The 20,577-nt window shown below is 34.7% G+C and overlaps 1 protein-coding gene across 1 annotated transcript in view; it reads right to left on the bottom strand.

Annotated features, from left to right (window-relative positions):
* The window catches only part of LOC149805455 (uncharacterized), a 270,060-nt gene that overhangs the window by 205,248 nt on the left and 44,235 nt on the right, over positions 1-20,577 (bottom strand). The window contains exon 4 of the mRNA XM_089934230.1: positions 1,773-1,889. Coding sequence (XP_089790356.1) covers positions 1,773-1,889 — 117 coding nt within the window. The remainder of the gene's footprint in view (positions 1-1,772; positions 1,890-20,577) is intronic.

Genomic DNA, 20,577 nt, shown 5'->3' with positions numbered 1-20,577 from the left:
GTCATCATCATATACTGTAGTCTGGTTCTATAATGACCAGTGTCGGATTTTGCGCTACAAAAGGAGATTAAACCCTGGGAGGTTGGGTAGTGAAAGTTGGAACAATAGTGACTTTTGTTTTAACTATGCTGTGGGTCTTTTTTAATGGATTATGGGGCTTATCTGAAGGACTTAATTTGATCCTTACATGAAGATGTGGTAAAAATTCTTTATAAATGTATGTGTTTTCTGTTCCTATCAAAAACAAGAGGCAATTGGGCAAAAGTCAATGATGTTTGTGTCCGCCTAAAGGTACTTTTCATGCTTGTGCAATCAAGGAAGATATAGATTTTTAGATAACTTTTCATAGCAGTTTGATGGAAACAGCTTGTTGATAAATCAGATTTCACTGGTCAAGGGCCTACTTCAAATACATGCACAATGAACTTCAAAGTCAGTTTCTGTCATCAGTTATCTGTGTGATCTATAAGTTTTAGAACACAGATGCACCTACTGATGAACGTTTTATATTCTCATAGACCAAAATAAGGTCACCATATTTACTTTTACTGGTGAGAGTAACACAAGTGCATGATCTCATACAAGGCAGATGATTACCATGTATGCTTGCATATAAATCTGATGCAACTCCAAACTGCACAGACCCAGATCTGCCATCCCATTATGTGTCAGTAGATCTGAATCAATGCAGATTTCAGACCTGATTTTGGTTTTCCATAAAAAAAAGCTGACAAATTTTTTAAGAGGGGTTTGGGGGTTGTCCAGCAACAGGATCTTGAGGGGCAGTGTCCCTGATCTGGTGGTCCAGGCAAAAATGCCTGATCAGCAGAATAACAAAGACCCTGATCTGCTATCACATTATGTGCCAGCAGTTCTGAATCAAAGCAGATTTGTTAGGCCTGATCAGCAGAATAAATAAGTAAGAACCCGATGTGTCAGCACATTATGTAACATCAGATCTGGATCAGTAATGTTGAAAGTCATATCCAACTTGTATGCAAGTATATACTGTAATAACACTGAAAATTAATTTTTGTATGACAGAAATTAAATTTTTGACATTACTTATATATGAAGATGGAGAAGGGATTCAGTTTTCTTAATAGTTTATCCATTTTTTTTGGAGACTTTAAATTAATGATTTATTGTCACAACTCAATCCATGAAAATTGGAACCCATAAAAAACTGCTCTGTAAGAAATCCTTTCATTTTTTTTTAATTATTATTTTAACTATCAAATTTAACAAAATTATTTGTCAGTTGAGTAAAAAAAAATGTGTAATGCAGAATTGATCACTACACAACATCTTCTATCAGTTTCGAAGGACTATTTACATGGCAATCTGACTTATGCCTTAATAAAATGTCATTAAATAATGGGCAGAATTTATTGGTCAACAATTAATACCATCTATACTAGGTTATAAGTCGAGTCAATCTGGAAACAACAGAAAATATCATAATGCATCTGCTGATCTGGATCAATGCTGTTTGTTCTACTGATTACTCCTAACAAACCGTACAGACCCAGATCTGTCAGCACATTATTCAATGGTAGATGTGGGTCTGTGCAGTTTGCAGTTAGACTCGTCTTATAAGTGAGTATACAATTTATGCTTATCAGCCCTTTAAGGTTAGGCTGACGTTTGCAATTCAAATAGGAATGGTCTGTTTCTGCTGAAGGGCTAGACTTCATTCCTTTCTTAACAAGGAATGCAAGAACATCATTTTTAGGTGACATTAGCGAGATATTTCTTTCACTATGACTTACAGGACATCCCATCATGGTGTAAGTTTTTCCTGTACCAGTCTGTCCATAGGCGAAGACGCAGACATTGTAACCACTGAAAGCTGATTGCAAAACTTCTGTCCCTAGATCCTGGAATATCTGTAAAGGGAAAAAAATTAGCATATGTCTGCAAGTGCATAATAATAATAATAATAATAATAATAATAAATAAATAAATCCTGAAGATACTCTAGTACAGTTCCATGTAGATATTTATATACAAGAACTGCCTTGTGAAAATCTATCCATTCACATAGTGTGAGCCATTTTATTTCTGTAAACAATACTTTGATAAATAAACAATAGCTGCATCTAAAATAATGCATGCTGCTCATTTATAAATCCTGTCAAGCTGAGATTTAGCACAGTTTCCCCATATAGTTGAACAGTACATGTAATTCATTGTTGGAAGAATTTATGAATTGTAATACGGGATGCGAGTTTCTATAAGTAAATATTTCTTGATTCTGCTGAGTAGGGCAATTTTGGATGACAGTGTTTTACAAAGCTTATCAATATGGTCATCCCATAATAAATTATTATCTACAGACACACCTACAAGCTTTTCATGTTTGACATTTTCTAACTGGTGATTATTTATTGTAAGAGTTCTGGGTTCCCTAACTTGTGTAGCTTTTGTGTTGTCCCTAAAGTCATACAATTTGTTTTACTTTCATTAATTACCATCCTACTTTGTTGTGCCCAATTCTGAACTCCAATAAGGTCTGATTCTAATATTTTTTGGATAACTTCAATGTCAGAGTTAGATGTATACAAGGTTGCATCATCTGCAGACAAATCTGTATTTCTTGATTCGATATTTAATGGTAGATTGTTTACATTGGTAAGAAAGAGGAAAGGACCTAAACCAGAGCCTTGAGGAACCCATGAATGGTGTGAGTCTGAGAGCTAATACTGCCAATGCTTAGTTGTTGAGACCTTTGGTTTAGGTATGATCTAAACAAGTTTAAAGAAGGATTGTGAAACCTATAACAGTTCAGTTTTTGTAGCAGAATTTCACGATCAATTAGATCAAAGACTTTCTTGAAGTCAAGGAAAACAATCCCATTTATATAAATACATTACATATGTTTCAATAAGTCCTTTTCAAATGACATTTTTTGCTCTAAAAATTTTAGAGAAAGAGGACAATGGTACTTCCATGTTTTGAATCTATCATCCCTGTACTTTCTTTTGAACTACTATGGCAGTAATTAAGTATTCCTGCATTTTACTTTTGACATTAATCTTGAACCGGAAGAGAGACCTTTATTTTATTTGACTGCAAATCAACATTTTGCTTTCAATATTAATCTGAATTCTGAAGTGAGACCCTGATTTTATTATAACTGCAAATCAGTCTTTTGCTTTTGAGATTAATCTGGAGCTGGAAGTGATACTCTGATTCTATTTTAACTGCATTTTGTTTTACATATCATCTTGAAACTTGAGCTCTAATGGATGAAAAGAATTTCCTGGATTTCAAGACAAGACCATCTCTTTCTTTTAACTGTTAGGTTACCATCTCCGATATCCTTCAGTGATAAGATTTCAAATTTTTCAGTGATAAAATTTTCAAATTGGTTGCTGTGGTACATATATTGGATGTTGGCTTGGCACCATTTTCCTTTAGTAGATAGCTGACACCATTAGAAGTCCTTTGGTGAAAACCCCATTTCGTGATGATCATCAATTCAGAGAGAGTAGAGACAGTTGTTGCGGCAGCAATATTGAACGCAAGACTGCCACCATTTTTATCTAGGAACAACTAGGTATCATAAGAAGTCTATTGGTGAAAACTCGATGTTGATAAATCCATTTATCTGGAATGTAGATAATATTTTCAAGATATTACTTGCCATTAAGGACAAGTGCCAATAACATGATTTTTAAGATGGCTGCTGTGGTGGCCATACTGGGTGATAGATCAGCACCATTTTCATTTAAGACAAACTGGATGCCATAACATTTCTTTTGCTGAAAACCCCACATCAATATGCCTTCCTGTTCCAAGCTGATTTGTGACAAAAAGATTTTTATAAATATAGTTACCATCAAGGCCATACTGGTTGTCTAACTGGCACTATTTGTACATAGGACCAGCTATACATTAAGTTGTTTAATGAAACCCCATGATAATATGACCATCCATTCAGGAGGAGTAGCAATAACAATATTTTCAAGATGACTACAACACACCCTGACACCATTTTGAAAACCCCATGTTGGTATAACCATCAATTCAGAAGGAGTAGTGAAAACATGCTCTTCAAGATGGTTTGGAGGATATATTGGATGTCAGATCAGCACCATTTTCATTCAGGACCAACAAGACATAATATTAAGTCTTTCTGTGAAAACCCATGTTGGCATGACCTGCCTATAGGAGAAGTAGCAATAACAAGATTTTCAAGATGGCTGCTATGGAGGCTGTATTGGACATCTGATCATCATCATTTTTATTTAGGATCAACCAGATATCATATTAAGTCTTTAAGTGAAAATTCCATGCTGATATGACCATCTACTCAAACAGTGTAACAATAACAAGATTTGTTTGTGTGTGTGTGTGCCTGTGTGTGTGTAAAGTTTCATGGCAATCTTCCTCGTAGTTAAGAAGGAGTAAAAATGACAAGATTTGTTTGTGTGTGTGTTTTCTGTGTGTGTGTCTGCAAAGTTTCATGGCAATCCTCCAACTAGTTTAAGAGGAGTAACAATGACGCGATTTGTGTGTGTGTGTGTGTGTGTGTGTGTGTGTGTTTGTGTGTGTGTGTGTGTTTTGTGTCTGTGTGTGTATTTAAAGTTTCATGGCAATCCTCCAAGCAGAATAGAATGAAAAATTCATGCTAACAGACCGACAGATGACAGATGGACAATGGATGACAGACTATCCCATAAAAAAACCTCTTCTGGTCTCTGACCAGTAGAAATTAAAAAAAAAAACCATTTGGTTACCAGATAATTTAAAAAACATAAATCACTCATACACAATGACATTTATGAAATTAAATGGCGATGAAAAAATAGTTTTAATATTTCAAATTTATTTGGTTTTATTTTCTGCATGAACATATTTCTATACCACATTCTATGTAGACTTTAATGATGTTTTCTTTGGTATACAAAGAACATTTCTTGGGTTTTGTTGTATATCACAGAGACGACTTTTTCAAATTTTAAAGATAGACAAAATGAATCTAACTGAAATTTTAACCATGCACTGCCCATCACTTCTTGTATGCTTTTCAATCATGTACTCTGAGAACAGTGATCATACATGTACATGTGTTTAGACAGCTGTAGAGTTTCTATTGTAATATATTATAAAAACTTGTAAAATAAATGTTATCTGCCAAGTGCAATCATATTCTCCTTTCCAGTAAATGATTTTCAATTTGATGCACATCAGAACTCACATCTATATCGAAGCACATCATTTTATGACAATAATTACTAGCAATAATCGAACTAAGGAACACATATACTTTTCAATTTCCAAATATTCTGATAATTTGGAATAAATATATTCAATTTTGATAAAATCAAGCTGGCAGAAGTTAATATTTGGAAGACAGACAGGGAACTGAATTTAGATCACTAGATCTATTATAGTCAATACTTAACTCAGTGGAGTGTTCTAAGTTATGACTTTCTTCACTTTGGTTACCACCTTTTTATCTACCAAATCTTGGCTACGAACAATATGTCTGATTGATTATGAGCACACATTGAAAACTTTTTGACTAATTACATGTCAATCTTCTGATTATCCGATATATATAATAACACAAAACTGTCGCTCCAAAAATTCTTTCTTTTGTCTACGTGATTATTTGCTAGTTATCATTGATAAATCAAATCAATCTCGCCTACCACAAAACACAGTCCTTTTTATTAAGTACAGAGTCACTGTGCAGAAAACTTCATGTGCTGTACTTGTGCCAATCAATGAAGTATACAACACATGCTAATTTTCATAAAGCTCACTGAATTTTTTAAACATTTCTTTACTTTTGAAGGAATTTAAAATGTTGGTGACAAGTTACTGACATTTCTGATATATGCACAGGGTAATACCAGCAAGAACTGGTGATATGGATATGTGTGATATGGATTTTTAACGTAGCTTTAACAATTTTTCAGTCATATCACTACGATGTCTGCAGTGTGGCAGTTTATAGTGATGTCTGGCACTGGGGCATCATGCTGCAGACATGTAGCATGATGTCCCACCCAGTCACATTATCCTGACACCAGGCCGACCAGTCCTACCAATAACCTCTTAATGCTGAGCACCAAGCGATGCAGCTGTTAGTACCATTTTTATAAGTCTTTGGTATGAATTGGCCAGCTACCAAGATTGAACATGATGCAGATACCACACTTATGAATGAAATTTTGTGACAAATGTGCTGAGTAACCTAAGACAATATTTAGTCCAAGCTGCACTAAAATATTTTGAACGGTTCTTGAGCTATGTCAGATACATGCAACATTCCATGTGACAACATGAAGTTAATTGTCAAGGGCTGTAAGTCTAAACAAAAATAGAGCTGAAAAACAAAATCAATCAAGAGACTTCATGGTTTTCATACAAATGATCTTTCAGTTTACTCATTACAAGGATCTGCCACAGTCAAGAGTAATATTGATGAAAAACGACAATAATACCATTCAAATTGAACTACGAAGACATAACCTTTAAATGACACATTTTTATAAAACAGGCAATTAACCTACCAAATTATATCCAATTACATGTAAAGGTTGCAGTGCTATGTTGGTCAAAAGCATCATCCACTGTGAAGATATAAATTAATTGACAAGCATTACAACTCTATCAAAACTGGAACTGACAAGACGAATTGCAAAGAAGGCATATCTACAGGCGTGGGTCTATGTACATGGCAAATTGAATCAGATTTCCCTAGTTAATGTTGGTTACAAGAATCTATTGTAATCACGATGTAATATATGAACAAACTCAACTGAAAAGAAAAAAGCCTTTAAAAGGGACATCAAAACATAATAGGCAAGTCTGCTACCAAATAGTGCTAAATTATGTTAAAAGGCTGTAGAGCAGTTCTGGTTACAAGAAATGAGAATGGGCAGACAGACAGATGGACAAAGGTATGGTGGACAGAAAAAGTGATTGATATAGAGCCCACACAAACTTGCTATTTAGCTAGGTTCCATTCAGACGTCTTAACACAAATATATATATGACCACAGTAGACTGCCATTCGGAAGTCTTGATATGTATATGTACCTGATTGCAGCAGGTTGCCATTCTGAAGTCTTGATATGTACATGTACCTGATTACAGCAGGTTGCCATTCAGAAGTCTTGATATGTATATGTACCAATTAATTACAGCAGGTTGCCATTCAGAAGTCTTGACATATATATGTACCTGATTATAGCAGGCTGCCATTCAGAAGTCTTGATATGTATATGTACCAATTACAGCAGGTTGCCATTCAGAAGTCTTTACACATATATGTACCTGATTAGAGCAGGTTGCCATTCAGAAGTCTTGACACACATATGTACCTGATTACAGCAGGCTGCCATTCTAAGTTTTGACACACATATGTACCTGATTACAGCAGGTTGCCATTCAGAAGTTTTGACACACATATGTACCTGATTACAGCAGGCTGCCATTCTAAGTTTTGACACACATATGTACCTGATTACAGCAGGTTGCCATTCAGAAGTCTTGACACACATATGTACCTGATTACAGCAGGTTGCCATTCTGAAGTCTTGACACATATTTACCTTATTACAGTATGTTTATCTTGGCTCTAAAATCTGTCATCTTGTTTTCATTTGGCAAAACTAGTTCTACTCATACTATGAGGTCCAAAACACTTGTACCTTAATACCATTACTTGACAATTCACAACTAAAGACAAGTGAATAGTTGAAAGGTGTAATCCAAATAAACTTTTTAACCAGATACACCTTGTAATAATTGGAATTTGATGAAAAAGTGATTCAAATTCTTTTTGTCTCCATTGGATATACACAATGAAATGAATACTGTATATATCAGCATATAAGTCATACCCCACTGCAAGTAACATAAACCCTGATCTGCCATTCCATAATGCACCAGCAGATCAGTGTCTATGTTGCTTGTTCTACTGATTACTCATAACAAAACTTCATAGGCCCACATTAAGTGACTGCAGATCTGGATTTATAAAGAAATGCCAGTCCCTAAAAACTCTAATAATTACCTATTGATTTCTATTGCCATCTAATTTCTATATGTCTTCTGATTTAGATATTGCCTCCAGATTTCTAAAACACCTCCTGCTCTCTAGATCAAACAACTCAAGCCCTAATATTTGCTAAAAAGGTAGTGACCAACTAACTAGTTCAAAAAATGGCTTAACTGTAGCACTTCTACCCCTTACTTAATCTTGCTTTTACCCCCAGATTCATTAACCCTCTGACCAATCACAACAATCACTTTACTGAGCATGCTCAATGCCTTTTTGAGCTGCATTTAATAAACCACAACTATGATTTGTTGACTCCATAATACTGCCTCAAGTTTGAATGACCCAGACCAATGTTACAGGCACGCACTGGACATAAGACTAATGCTGGTGCTAATTAACAAAATGCATGAAAAATACGCATCATATTTGCAAGCTCTACACCTTTAATTACATCATTAAATTTCTCTATATTTAGAAAATCATTCCTATTTTCATATGGTGGACACAATTTACCACCTAAATTTCAAGTTTCAGAACAGACCATGACTGTAAACTGGTCTATTTCCACAGTGTCTCCATCTCAGACAATGAGATCTTGAAACATAACAAGAAAATGAGGAAGCATGACTTGTTAAGGATCACACCAAGGGCTTGTGACAGCCACCAATTTGACCACTCCAGTGATCTAGTGGTTAGAGCATCCACCTCCAAAGCGGGAGGTCATGTGTTCGATCCCCATCCGAGTCATACCAAAGACTTACAAAACATGATACTATCAGCTGCCTCACTAGGCGCTCAGCATGCTACATGTCTGTGGCATGATGGCCCACTGCTAGACATCACTATAAACTGTAACACTGCAGACACTGTAACGATATGACTGAAAAATTGTTACATTAAAAATCCAAATCAAACACTCACACAGACATCAAGTCAGGCACACATGTCAGTGGAATAAATGGTTTGAAACAAATCTGAACTCATCATCACAATTAAACCACTGACAACAATCCATGATGCTCCTTAATCACCTTTGGCTGTCTAAGACTCTGCAACTAAATTTCCTTGATTTACATGAGTATGCATAAACAAAAATACATCATAAACTCTTCAACAAAAACCCTTTTGCTATGTCTTCTAAATCAGCTTTAAGGTATAGCAAAACACTTACTCAAGTGTTCAAAGTAAATCTGGGGCCTGGGATCTGAAGTATACGGAATATAAATTCCTGGTACAGAATACTTATAGCCTGAGAGGCTGATAATGAAATGTGATTAGATTTTCTTGAATAAACAGATGAAATTATGGCCTGTATTTTGATGTTTTTGGTTGTATTTTTTTAATGACCCCACTTTTTGACCATGAAGGGTACTTTGGTCCTACATTTCCCATTTCTAAAATGAACAATGGCACTTGTGAGCATCTGTTAGTACTGTGGCACTTTTGCTGCACACTATTCACATATCTGATGATGAGAAATTATAGGACCAATAACTCTGCATGACTCTTAAAATTACAGGAAACACCCTCAACACTGGGAACCATTCCATCTGCTTTACATGTAATTTAACCTTTCAGGGATTTTATATTAACATACTATTGCTTTACTGTATTGTAAAAGTAGCAATTTTACCTTTGTAATATTCATAGGTTACTAAATAAATTTTGTATGCAAATATATCAAGATTTCTTTCAGCAATACTGCACGGCATTAGGATTACAGTATTATTAAGAGAAGGAAATAAATTTATATTTCTCTAAGTGTAGAGACATATGCATCAGATATTCTCTTTTAAAATTTAGCACTGATTCTAACATGAACTCATTTTGTCTCCAAATAAAATGCATAGAAGGGGAAAAAAAGGGGACAATACTCCTTCATTTTAATGGTCAACAGAACCGATAGATTACCATATATTACCTTACAGTGAGGCATTCCCCATCATAACAGTCCATATGAACCAGAGTATACTGACTTAATATGAGACTGACTTATCATGAAGTACTTGTTACAATAAAACCTGTCTTGAGAGACCACTCTTATGAGGGACCACCTGTTTTGAGAGACCAGGATCTCCATGCACAGTTATTACTTATATAGTGTTGTGACCTATCATGAGAGACCACCTCTCTTGAGAGACCATTGTTTTTTGGCAAAAGGGGTGGACTTTCATGACAGGTCGTACTGTACATACAGTACTCAATTTATAATATTGTTAATAGAGTATTATATTGCCTTATAGTAAAACTATCTTATAGTAAAGTACAAGAAAACAAAGTATATTACCTTACAGCGAGACTGTCTTATAAAATGAAGTACATGACATAATTTCACAACTATATACCATAGATACGTGCTTATAAGTCGAGTCCAACTGCAAACTGCACAGATGCAGATCTGCTGCTGCATAATGCAGTGTGTGCAGGTGCTTTATGCTATGGCAGATCAGGATCTATACTGCTAGCAGTTGGTCTTGGTTTATAAGTGAGTACATACGGTAATGACATTTGATTCATGACTATGCCTTCCTTATCCCAGGAAAGGTGTTTTAATGAAGGGTTTTATAATAATGGAGTGTTGTATTTATCTTTTACAATAGATGCATCTTTTTGAGGCCCATAGGTACAACAGTATACAACAATTATATCAGGGACCAACAATTTAAGGTTCTGGGACAGGGGCCGAGCATGTTTTAGTTTTTGGGAGTTTTTTTTATATATTTCCATCCATAAATAGCTGATAATAAATATCTTGCTCTGATTTATAGCAAAACAACAAAATATCATATCCATTATATTATTTGAAGTAACAAAAATATCACAGTGCCCCCCCCCCATTAAATGATCAGTACATGTACCTTAAAGTTGATGAATTTGCTGTGTATACTAACTGTTGTACAAGTTGTAATCTAAAACTGTAACTAAAGAGTGGGATTATTAAGCTTACACTGCACCCTGTGAAAGACAATGTGCTGACATTCAGAGAGCTTGCTGATGAAAACATGAAGTGCTGACACTGAAACCTACAATTCACTAGCTACACTACTGATCATATAATATGCAAGGAAACTTTGAGAGGGATGCCATCTTACAGGCTTATAAACATAAAACACACTCAACAAATGTGAAAATACTTAGTTGTTGTTGTTGTGGGGTTTAACACCATTTTTCAGCACAAGATAGGCTATACATGGCGGCCAGTATTAATGGTGGAGGAAGAACCCGGGAAAACCCCGGAAAGAACCACCGACCCACGAGAAGCTACTGGCTAGCTTTTTCACTTATCCACACTGGCCGAATCCGAGACTTGAACCCACGCAGACAGAGGTGAGATGGCAGTGATCCGTAACGGAGAGTGTTTTAGACCACTCGGCCACTCAGGGCCCTTGATAATAGTTAGTACACTTAAGAAGTTACATAAAATTCAAACAGAAAACAACTGCTCTCCTAAAATTCTAAATGATTCTCAGTCCTACAAAGGCACTGATTTACCACATTAACATATGCTAGTAAAAAGCTAAAACATGACCCAAATTTTTTCTACACTTTGGATTTTGCCCAAATATCTTTCACAACAGCCCATTTGGGCAACCGTGCTGACTTATGCAATGTGTGTCAAAATGTGTCATTAAAGGATCAAGAATTTAATTAATTTTGTAATATTCAGAACTATATTCTGACCAATACAACTGTTTTGTAAAAAAAAAAATATTGCTTAACTTATTTGCCATAAAAAAAATGAAATCATTAATAGCACTGAATTTATAACATGATTATTTGGTAATTTCTGTACATTCCATACTGATGGAAACTATGAAATACTGCTACAGTGAAAAAGTACCATGGTATGTACCACTGGAAAAAAATACTGCAACAAACCAGTATACTATTAATACTGAATACATCTAGAACTTTACGATATAACATTATGACATCATCAGTGACATGACAGGAGATTGATTTTAGAATGTATCTTTAAATAGATAATTTTATAAACTAAAAAAATTCTTTTCAGTACATTATTTATAAAAGAATGAAAAAGAAACATTACTTTTTGCAAACTAGTTTTATTTATGTTAATTCCATGGAATACACAACCATTATGCAAATATGGCACAAACAAATATAACCATATATTTAGATGTGCACAGCATTGAAACATTGTAGGATATTGTACCCATTTTGTGAAGTATGAAAAAATACTGCACAATTCTGACAATGTTCCTTTAACTGAGAAATAAATTGTCTATATTATATAAACAAATTTTTTAACACAGCCATGACCCATTGCATAATGCACTGAAAGACCTGGCTCTAAGCTGTTCAACTTCAAATCAATGATAAACTGAACAGCCCAGTGCCATATATTCACACAAAAAAAATTGTTATTCCATTGATCATAAATTGCACTGTACCACTGAAATGGAAATTAACACAATCTGAGTCTGCATGGGAAATTGGTTGCTTGGTTGGTTGGTATAGGTTTAATGCCATTTTTCAGCACACAATAGGCTATACATGGTGGCCAGTGTATTTGGCAGAGGAGGAAGATCCCAAGAAAAACACCTGGAAGAACCACATGCCCAAAAGAGGCCAATGGCAAGCTTTCTCAATTAGCCATGTTGGTCACCCATGTTGGCCAAGCCTGAGACTTGAACACACACACATACTGGTGGCCCCAAGTGGATGATTGATCTAAAGCGCTCACCGTTACAAATCACTGCCATCTTACCTCTGTCTGCATGGGTTCAAGTCTCAGGTTCGGTCAATGTGGATATGTGAGAAAGCTTGCCAGTAGCTTCTCGTGGGTTGGTGGTTCTTTCCAGGGTTTTTCTGGGTTCTTCCTCCACCATTAATACTGGCCGCCATGTATAGCCTATTTTGTGCTGAAAAATGGCATTAAACCCTACAACAACAACAACACACATACTGACATGAGATATCTGATCTGTAAAGGCAAGTGCCTTAGACCACTCAACCAACCATGCCCCTAAGGCTTTATACTTAAAATCTAAGGCTAGCAAGTATCAAAGTCAGTTTGAAACTTGTTCTCATTGATTGAGATAGACTTTGTCTATACAGATGTCATACTCTATACAAGGGTGAGAAATTTGTAATATTCATATACAGGTTGCTCCAAATGGCATTAAATGACAATCAATAAAACATTACTGAGCAGAACACTACATTATTACTACCATATTATTTGCTCACAAGAATAATTCCTACAATTCATTTCAAAAAGCTATATATACTGGAGCTTATTCTATGGACTTAAATAGTGGCAAGTAATGGTTGATTCAACTCTTTGAAAGTAAATTGTCAACAACACTGTTAACTTAATATTATAAACAATAGACAGTTATGACTATCTATCCAATTATTTTTGTGTCAAATACTAGAACCACCTGAAAAGAAATGAGTAATCCCAGATATAAAAAATATACAAAATCTGTTTTTGTTTACTTAGAAATTAAGGAGGGTAAAGCATACAATTGTCTAGTTATAAAACACTTCCAACAGTGTAGATCTGTTGCAGGATATATCGGCAGATCAGGGTCAATGCTGCTAGCTTGAACTTATAAGTAGAACGTTCAAGGTAGTCCCTGATCTGCTGGTTCCTAATTTGTCATCAGAACTAAATCTATGCTGGTCCCTAATTAACCTACAGAACTGGGTCTATGCTGGTCCCTAATTTGCAAACAGAACTGGGTCTATGCAGGTAGCTACTTCGCATGCAGAACTGGGTCAATCTGAGTCCCCAGTACAGCAGAAATGATTCAATGCTGGTTCCAAATTTGCAAGCAGAACTGGATCAATGCTGGTCCCTAATTCACAGTGGAACTGGGTCTAAGCTGGTCCCTAATTCACCAGGAAAACTGAGTTTATGCTGGTTCCCAATTCACCTGAAAAACTGGATATATGCTGGTTCCTGATTCACTCACAAAACTGAGTCTATGCTAATCCTGAATTCTCTAGCAGAACTGTGTCAATGCTGGTCCCTAACTCAGCAAATGAATAGGGTCTATGCTGATCCGTAATTCACCAGCAGAATTGGGTCCATGAGGGTCCGTAACATGTTGGCAGAACTAAATCTGTGATGGTCCTTAAATTTGCCAGCAGACCTGGGTCTATGATGGTCTCTAATTCCCCAGCATTACTGGGTCTATGCTAGTCCCTAATTGGCTGACAAAACCAGGTCTGTGCTGCTTGTACTTGAGTATATGTTATTTCACTGGAATATACAGTAACAGTTATTGCAAATCAAATAAGGAGCCACATTGGCCTAATGGTTAGTTAGTGTCAAGGGTGCAGGTCTGAGTCCTTTCCCAGGCCCTGTAGCAATGGTGGTTGCAGGAGGAGGGGATATAACCACTCATCCAGCTCCTCAGGTTGACCACCATGGTGCATATTTCTGGTCAAGGCACTTTACTTCTACATTATATAACAAGCTATGTGTCGATATGCCTTTAAATATCAACCAACCAACCAATCAACCCAACCAATCAACCAACCAAACAACCAACAACAGATGCAATGAATATTCTGATTTTGCTCTCAATACATGATATGGATCAACAAATGACAACTGATTTTCATTAATTTCAGTAACCAGTGAACCACATTTTACCATGGAAACATGGGAATGAATAAGAACAAAATGCTGCCAAACAATGCAAGATACCAGCATTCAGTGTTAATGTTTATGACATAATTTGTTCTACATTGATTTCCAGGAAGTCACTATGCATAATATCGTAAGTTATATCCAGTGACTGAACGCTCAGTGAGAATGAATAAACCATTTGCTATTATTGTTAGAATTGACTAAATTTAAAATGCTCCAGAATGGAAACAGTGCATTTCTTACGCATGGATGCATTCGTTTTAGAAAGATTATCTGCCAAATACATCCATGAAATTAATTACTGTGGCCAGCATAAAGCAGGTGTAGATTAAAGCAAAATCAAGAAATCAATAAATTTTAATTAGCCATGTACCAAGGTAAGTTTTAACAATATGTACAATTTGTATAATTCGAGACAAAAATGCAGCAAATATGCAGATGTCGTAACTTCATTAAAAAAAACATCAAAAAGTTGCTTGAATAAAAATAAAATTTCTTAGAATAATAAAACTTCTTGTAAAGAAAACTTTCTTGTATGTCCATTTATTACACAGAGGCATGGTTGGGAAAGGAATGGAGTTTTGAGGATTTTGCTTTCCTCAGACATTATGAAACTTAATACACACAGATTAGTAATCATTCACTTCACATTAATACATAGCTATTAGTTTGGTAAATCTTTTCCATACCAAGAGTATTTGTTCTTATTAAGTTTTCAGGACATCTGTATTCATTTCAAAATTAGTACTAGTGATAGAATTTTGGCAAATTTAAATTATAAATGCTTGCTTTCGATGAAAAATAAACACTCAAAGTCTACTCTTCACTAATGGAAACATAATATATTCCAAAATTTCACAAATACTTAAATTGCCAGAACTCTTTGGTCACTGAAGTGATAAAGGTGACCACTTCCCATGAATATCTAACAAGTTTGGCTGAATACCTAAAAAGTTTGGCAAATCTTTTTTAGATACCTCTGGTTCTTTCCCTGCACTCCAGCAAAGCATTTTCTAATTCCTTTATATCTCTAGCCAAACAAACAGACCCTGTCAAATACTCTCGAAAAATATTTACAACATTTACTTGAAGATATGGAGCAGCCATTCTCATGAGTCATGCCATTAATCTATCTGTCTACACTAGTTAAGTTAAATATTTAATGCAATGTGCATACCTGTTAATGTATTGAACATTCCTATCTGTACAGTGAAACTTATCTACAATTGACACTCAAGGAACCAAATAAATGTGTCCTGTATGGACAGGTGTCTTTTAATAAAGGTTGAAAATTATTGACATTTTAACAACAGGAAAGTATCAATGTTCTCCTTTAATATACAGGTACAGAGTTAGAAGTGAAATTGAATTTTAAAATCTTAGGTTATTTTTAGTTTTTTTCAAGGTTTCAAAATATTTTGGAGGTTCAAAACAGTTACAAGATTATCTCCAAGATGTGGATAACATTTATTATCTCCAAGATGTGGATAACATTTATTATCTCCAAGATGTGGATAACATTTATTATCTCCAAGATGTGGATAACATTTATTATCTCCAAGATGTGGATAACATTTATCATCTCCAAGATGTGATAACATTTATCATCTCCAAGATGTGGATAACATTTATTATCTCTAAGATGTGGATAACATTTATCATCTCCAAGATGTGGATAACATTTATCATCTCCAAGATGTGGATAACATTTATCATCTCTAAGATGTGGATAACATTTATTATCTCCAAGATGTGGATAACATTTATCATCTCCAAGATGCTGATAACATTTATTATCTCCAAGATGTGGATACCATTTATTATCTCCAAGATGTGAATAACAGTCATTACAAATCTGATTAAGTAGACTTTGAGTTTGTTCCTAAATATAATGAAAATAAACATAAAATGAAAATTAATAAATAATTAAAATGACCAAATATCTTTAACTTGCATAGTTCATACACTTTCTAGACTGCTAAGCTAACCTAACAAAAAAAAAACGTGCAAAAAAGCACTTTTTGTGGGATTGGGGTAGAACCGTTCACCATTTGTTTCAGAATGTTTAGGTTTTTATTATTTGTTCAGGTTTTCCTCAGTTTTTTTAAGGCTTTTAAAAAAAATTCTAAGGTCAAAATGAAATGTTATGTTTTTTTAGGTTCACTTCTAATCCTGTAGGTATGTCAGTTATAGGTTGAAAATATGTAGAAGAATTTCAACTAGATGTATCAGCAATGGGTAAATAGCAGGGCTATGCTCACTACATTTTACTCAGCAGCTCCTCACACAGGAATGGACAATAAGGGGCCATAACCCCTCAAAAAATTATGTGGAATGCTAGAGATTAGTATAAAGTCTTATCAGTATAAATGTGCCTGCTAAATATGGCTGATATTCAAACATGCTTAATAAAGTAATGCTACAGCAATCAAAGTACAAAAGAATGGGAAATCAAGGGGCAATACTCCTATAAATGATGTCATGGAATGCTAGAAATCACTCATTTTAAAACCTCGCCAAAATAAAATGCCATACCAAATCTGGTTGAAATCCAACCAACCTTCATGAAGTTAGGCTGGGGTACTCTGGGTCCATAACTTGCAAATGATGACATGGAATACTGGAAATCAGGTTTATTTAAGGCCTGACCAATACAAAGCCACACACCACATTTGGCAGAAATAAAGCAAACTTTCACAAAGCTAGGCTGCAGAAATCAAAATCGGGATGATAAGCAATCAGGGGAATAACTCCTGCAAATAATATCATGGATTGTACAAAATCAAACCCTTTCAAGGTCTCATTGATAAAGAGCTGAGACTAAATTTAGGTGATGTTTAACAATACTTGGAAATGTTAAGCTGTGGAAATAAAAACTAGAATAACAGGCAATAATGGACCAAAACTCCTTGAAATAATGACAGAAGAAGCTGCAAACTGAACTCTTTTAAATTCTCATCAATATAAACCTGCACACGAAATCTGGTTAATCCCAAAACTCCTAGTTAAGATTCCTAGCAGAAACTGAACTGGCTATTAAGTCACCGTTGCTGCTTTCCTTAGTTTCAAATGTCAACTCCTGAGTAAAAACATTTGTATCCTGATAAATATTTACATTACTGTACAATTACATTTATTTGGTATACCAGAAAAGGTTGCAATATGAAATTCTCTATTTTGGATTCCAGGCTTCTATTCAGCTTTGGTCATCATGAATTTGTAACCAGCATTTTGCTTCATAATTCACCTCATTCTTTTAAATGTTTCTTTTCAGACTAATAAAAGTTAAATTTATATTACTCAATTAAACATTTCTGCATTTTCCTTTGTTATGAAATTTGGTCTATTTCATCATTTACACAACCTCAAAAATACATTATACTAGTGGGGAATAGTGACTTTAAGGCAAAAATCGGCTAACAACAGAACATACCCAAACATTTTGAACCAGTAAAATACCCATAAGCTCTTTTTTATTTAAATGAATTTGAAAATGTGGAATGGTTTTTTATGGTTTTGGCAATTACTTGTGCTGCAAACACAGCTTAACAATGAACCATGACAAATACCTGATTCAGCAACATTGTACTACTGACTGCATACATTGTGAAATGTCTACCCACAAAATCATTCAACAGTACAATACAATGCTATTATAATCCTAAAAACCTTATCCATTATTGATTTTGTTTTACCTGGGTGATTGGATTAGTTAATGCATGTAGCCCTTGAACAAAAGAGCATTGGGGTATCATCTTTTAAGCAAACCACTGGAATAACAGTGAAATTAGTGATCAATGGAGCTCCCAAATACTACTGCCTTTCCCTTGGTTTTAAGTGTGACAAAGATATTGTTTTATATATTTTAATAATTAAAAGCTGATATGCATCTGTAAAACCAAAAAACCTAAGATACACGGTGTTCAATTTCTACAAAACCGTATTGAAAGCCTAACAAAAAGCTCCTCTCTTTAAAATACTGTTCTTGGTACAAATTAAGTGCCCCAAGGCCCCTCCCAAGTGAGGTCACTTACTTAAAGTGCAAATTCTGTGTAAGTAAAGTCCCAAATTATACTGAATTCCATGTACGTGAGGTCACTAAAGACCGAGTTAGTTGCATACAAGTTGGGTCATTTAATACAGGGTTAATTTCATGTAAGTGAGGTAATTTTATACAGAGTACATGTAGTTCCATGTAAGTGAGGTAACTTTATAGTGAGTACATGTAGTTCCATGTAAGTGAGGTAACTTTATATTGAGTACATGTAGTTCAATGTAAATGAGGTAATTTTAAACTGAGGAAATTCCATGTGAGGTCCCCTTATAATGAATAAATTTCATGTAAGTAATACAACTTTATACAGAGTATGTTGCATGTAATGATGACACAATATATTAAGTTCCATGTAAGTGAAATCATTTTATACCAAGTTCCATGTGAGTGAGGTCACTTTATACCAAGTTCCATGTGAGTGAGGTCACTTTATACTAAGTTCCATGTGAGTGAGGTCACTTTATACTAAGTTCCATGTGAGTGAGGTCTCTTTATACTAAGTTCCATGGAAGTGAGGTAACTTTATACTAAGTTCCATGTGAGTGAGGTAACTTTATACTAAGTTCCATGTGAGTGAGGTCACTTTATACTAAGTTCCATGTAAGTGTGGACACCTAATGCTTAGTTAGTTCCATATAACTGATGGGGCTCTTAATTATCCATTAGCGAGAGGCTTATAAATTTCCTGTCTGACTCATAATTATCATTTTTTCGGTAGTCTTATGGCATTCTCAAGCAACTAGTCCCTGGAAGATTAGACAGGACAAGTAGTAGATTTCTCAAACTAATGGTCCCTTGGAAGATTCCAGTAATAAATTGTGGGGTCCTCATCTTTAGAATTGGGGATATTTCATTTCACAAGTATTTGGGGAATTTTCAACACAAGGTTTATTTTTTCTAGCCATGTAAAACCTCATCTTTCAATTTTTGTTGTACTTTATTTTCTGATGTCATTTACAGAAATTTTTTTATTATAAACCAGATTTTACATATACGGTAGTCACAATGTCTATAATTTGTTCTTCTTTTATGGAGAAGCTGCCTTTGTAAATGGTAGCAGTAGCAGAATCTGATGCTATTGTTAACTTCTTGGTGTAAAACAAGCTTTCCTTTAATCACAATTCCTTAATATAAAACAAAATTTATCTCTTCATTCATAACACACAATATAAATTAAGGCTGCATTAAAATAATTCTGCTTGTTACTTACAGGTTTTATTGGGGGAAAAAGTGCCATATGATCACATGACACCATTAGTTAGTTTCAAATCAAATTAAAGTTCAGTGTTTAACTGAATAGGAATCCTTGCAGCACATCTACCAAATTAGAACACTTAACACTCTTTAAGACTACCGGTATATTTCACTTTCAATACAAGAGTGAAATAGAATGCCCTAAAAAAAAAAAAACATGACGTTTCATATGAAACATAGCTGAAAAGTCATTTAGCATTTACACACTAGACCAAGCATACTTTGGCACACAAATCTCAGCCATGTCCTGAATGTAAGCTATTCAAAGGACAAAATATGTGTATCAAACATTATCAACATGTACTGTCAACTATTCACACAGCAGGTCTGCAAAAGTTTTCTAGTATTGGAAGGAATAAATATACATCATTTGCCAATAAAATGCATTCATAATTAAAGTAAAATGTTGACTTTTGTGTGTAAAGTTTCTTGTCTAAGAGGAAGGTAATGAGATTAAAAAAAGTCTTTTGTTCTGACGTCAGATTTGGTGCTAAAGCGATGATCATAAATACCAAAAATGATATTGCTATCTACACAATTTTGATCAGAAATTCACAATGGAACCTTAATAAACAAGTGTTTATATATATATATATATATATATATATATATATA

This window comes from Sinohyriopsis cumingii, chromosome 2 (genome assembly GCF_028554795.1).
Source record: "Sinohyriopsis cumingii isolate HCF-2022 chromosome 2, ASM2855479v2, whole genome shotgun sequence".
Lineage (NCBI taxonomy): Eukaryota > Metazoa > Mollusca > Bivalvia > Unionida > Unionidae > Sinohyriopsis > Sinohyriopsis cumingii.
This window is presented reverse-complemented; position numbering and strand designations above follow the sequence as displayed.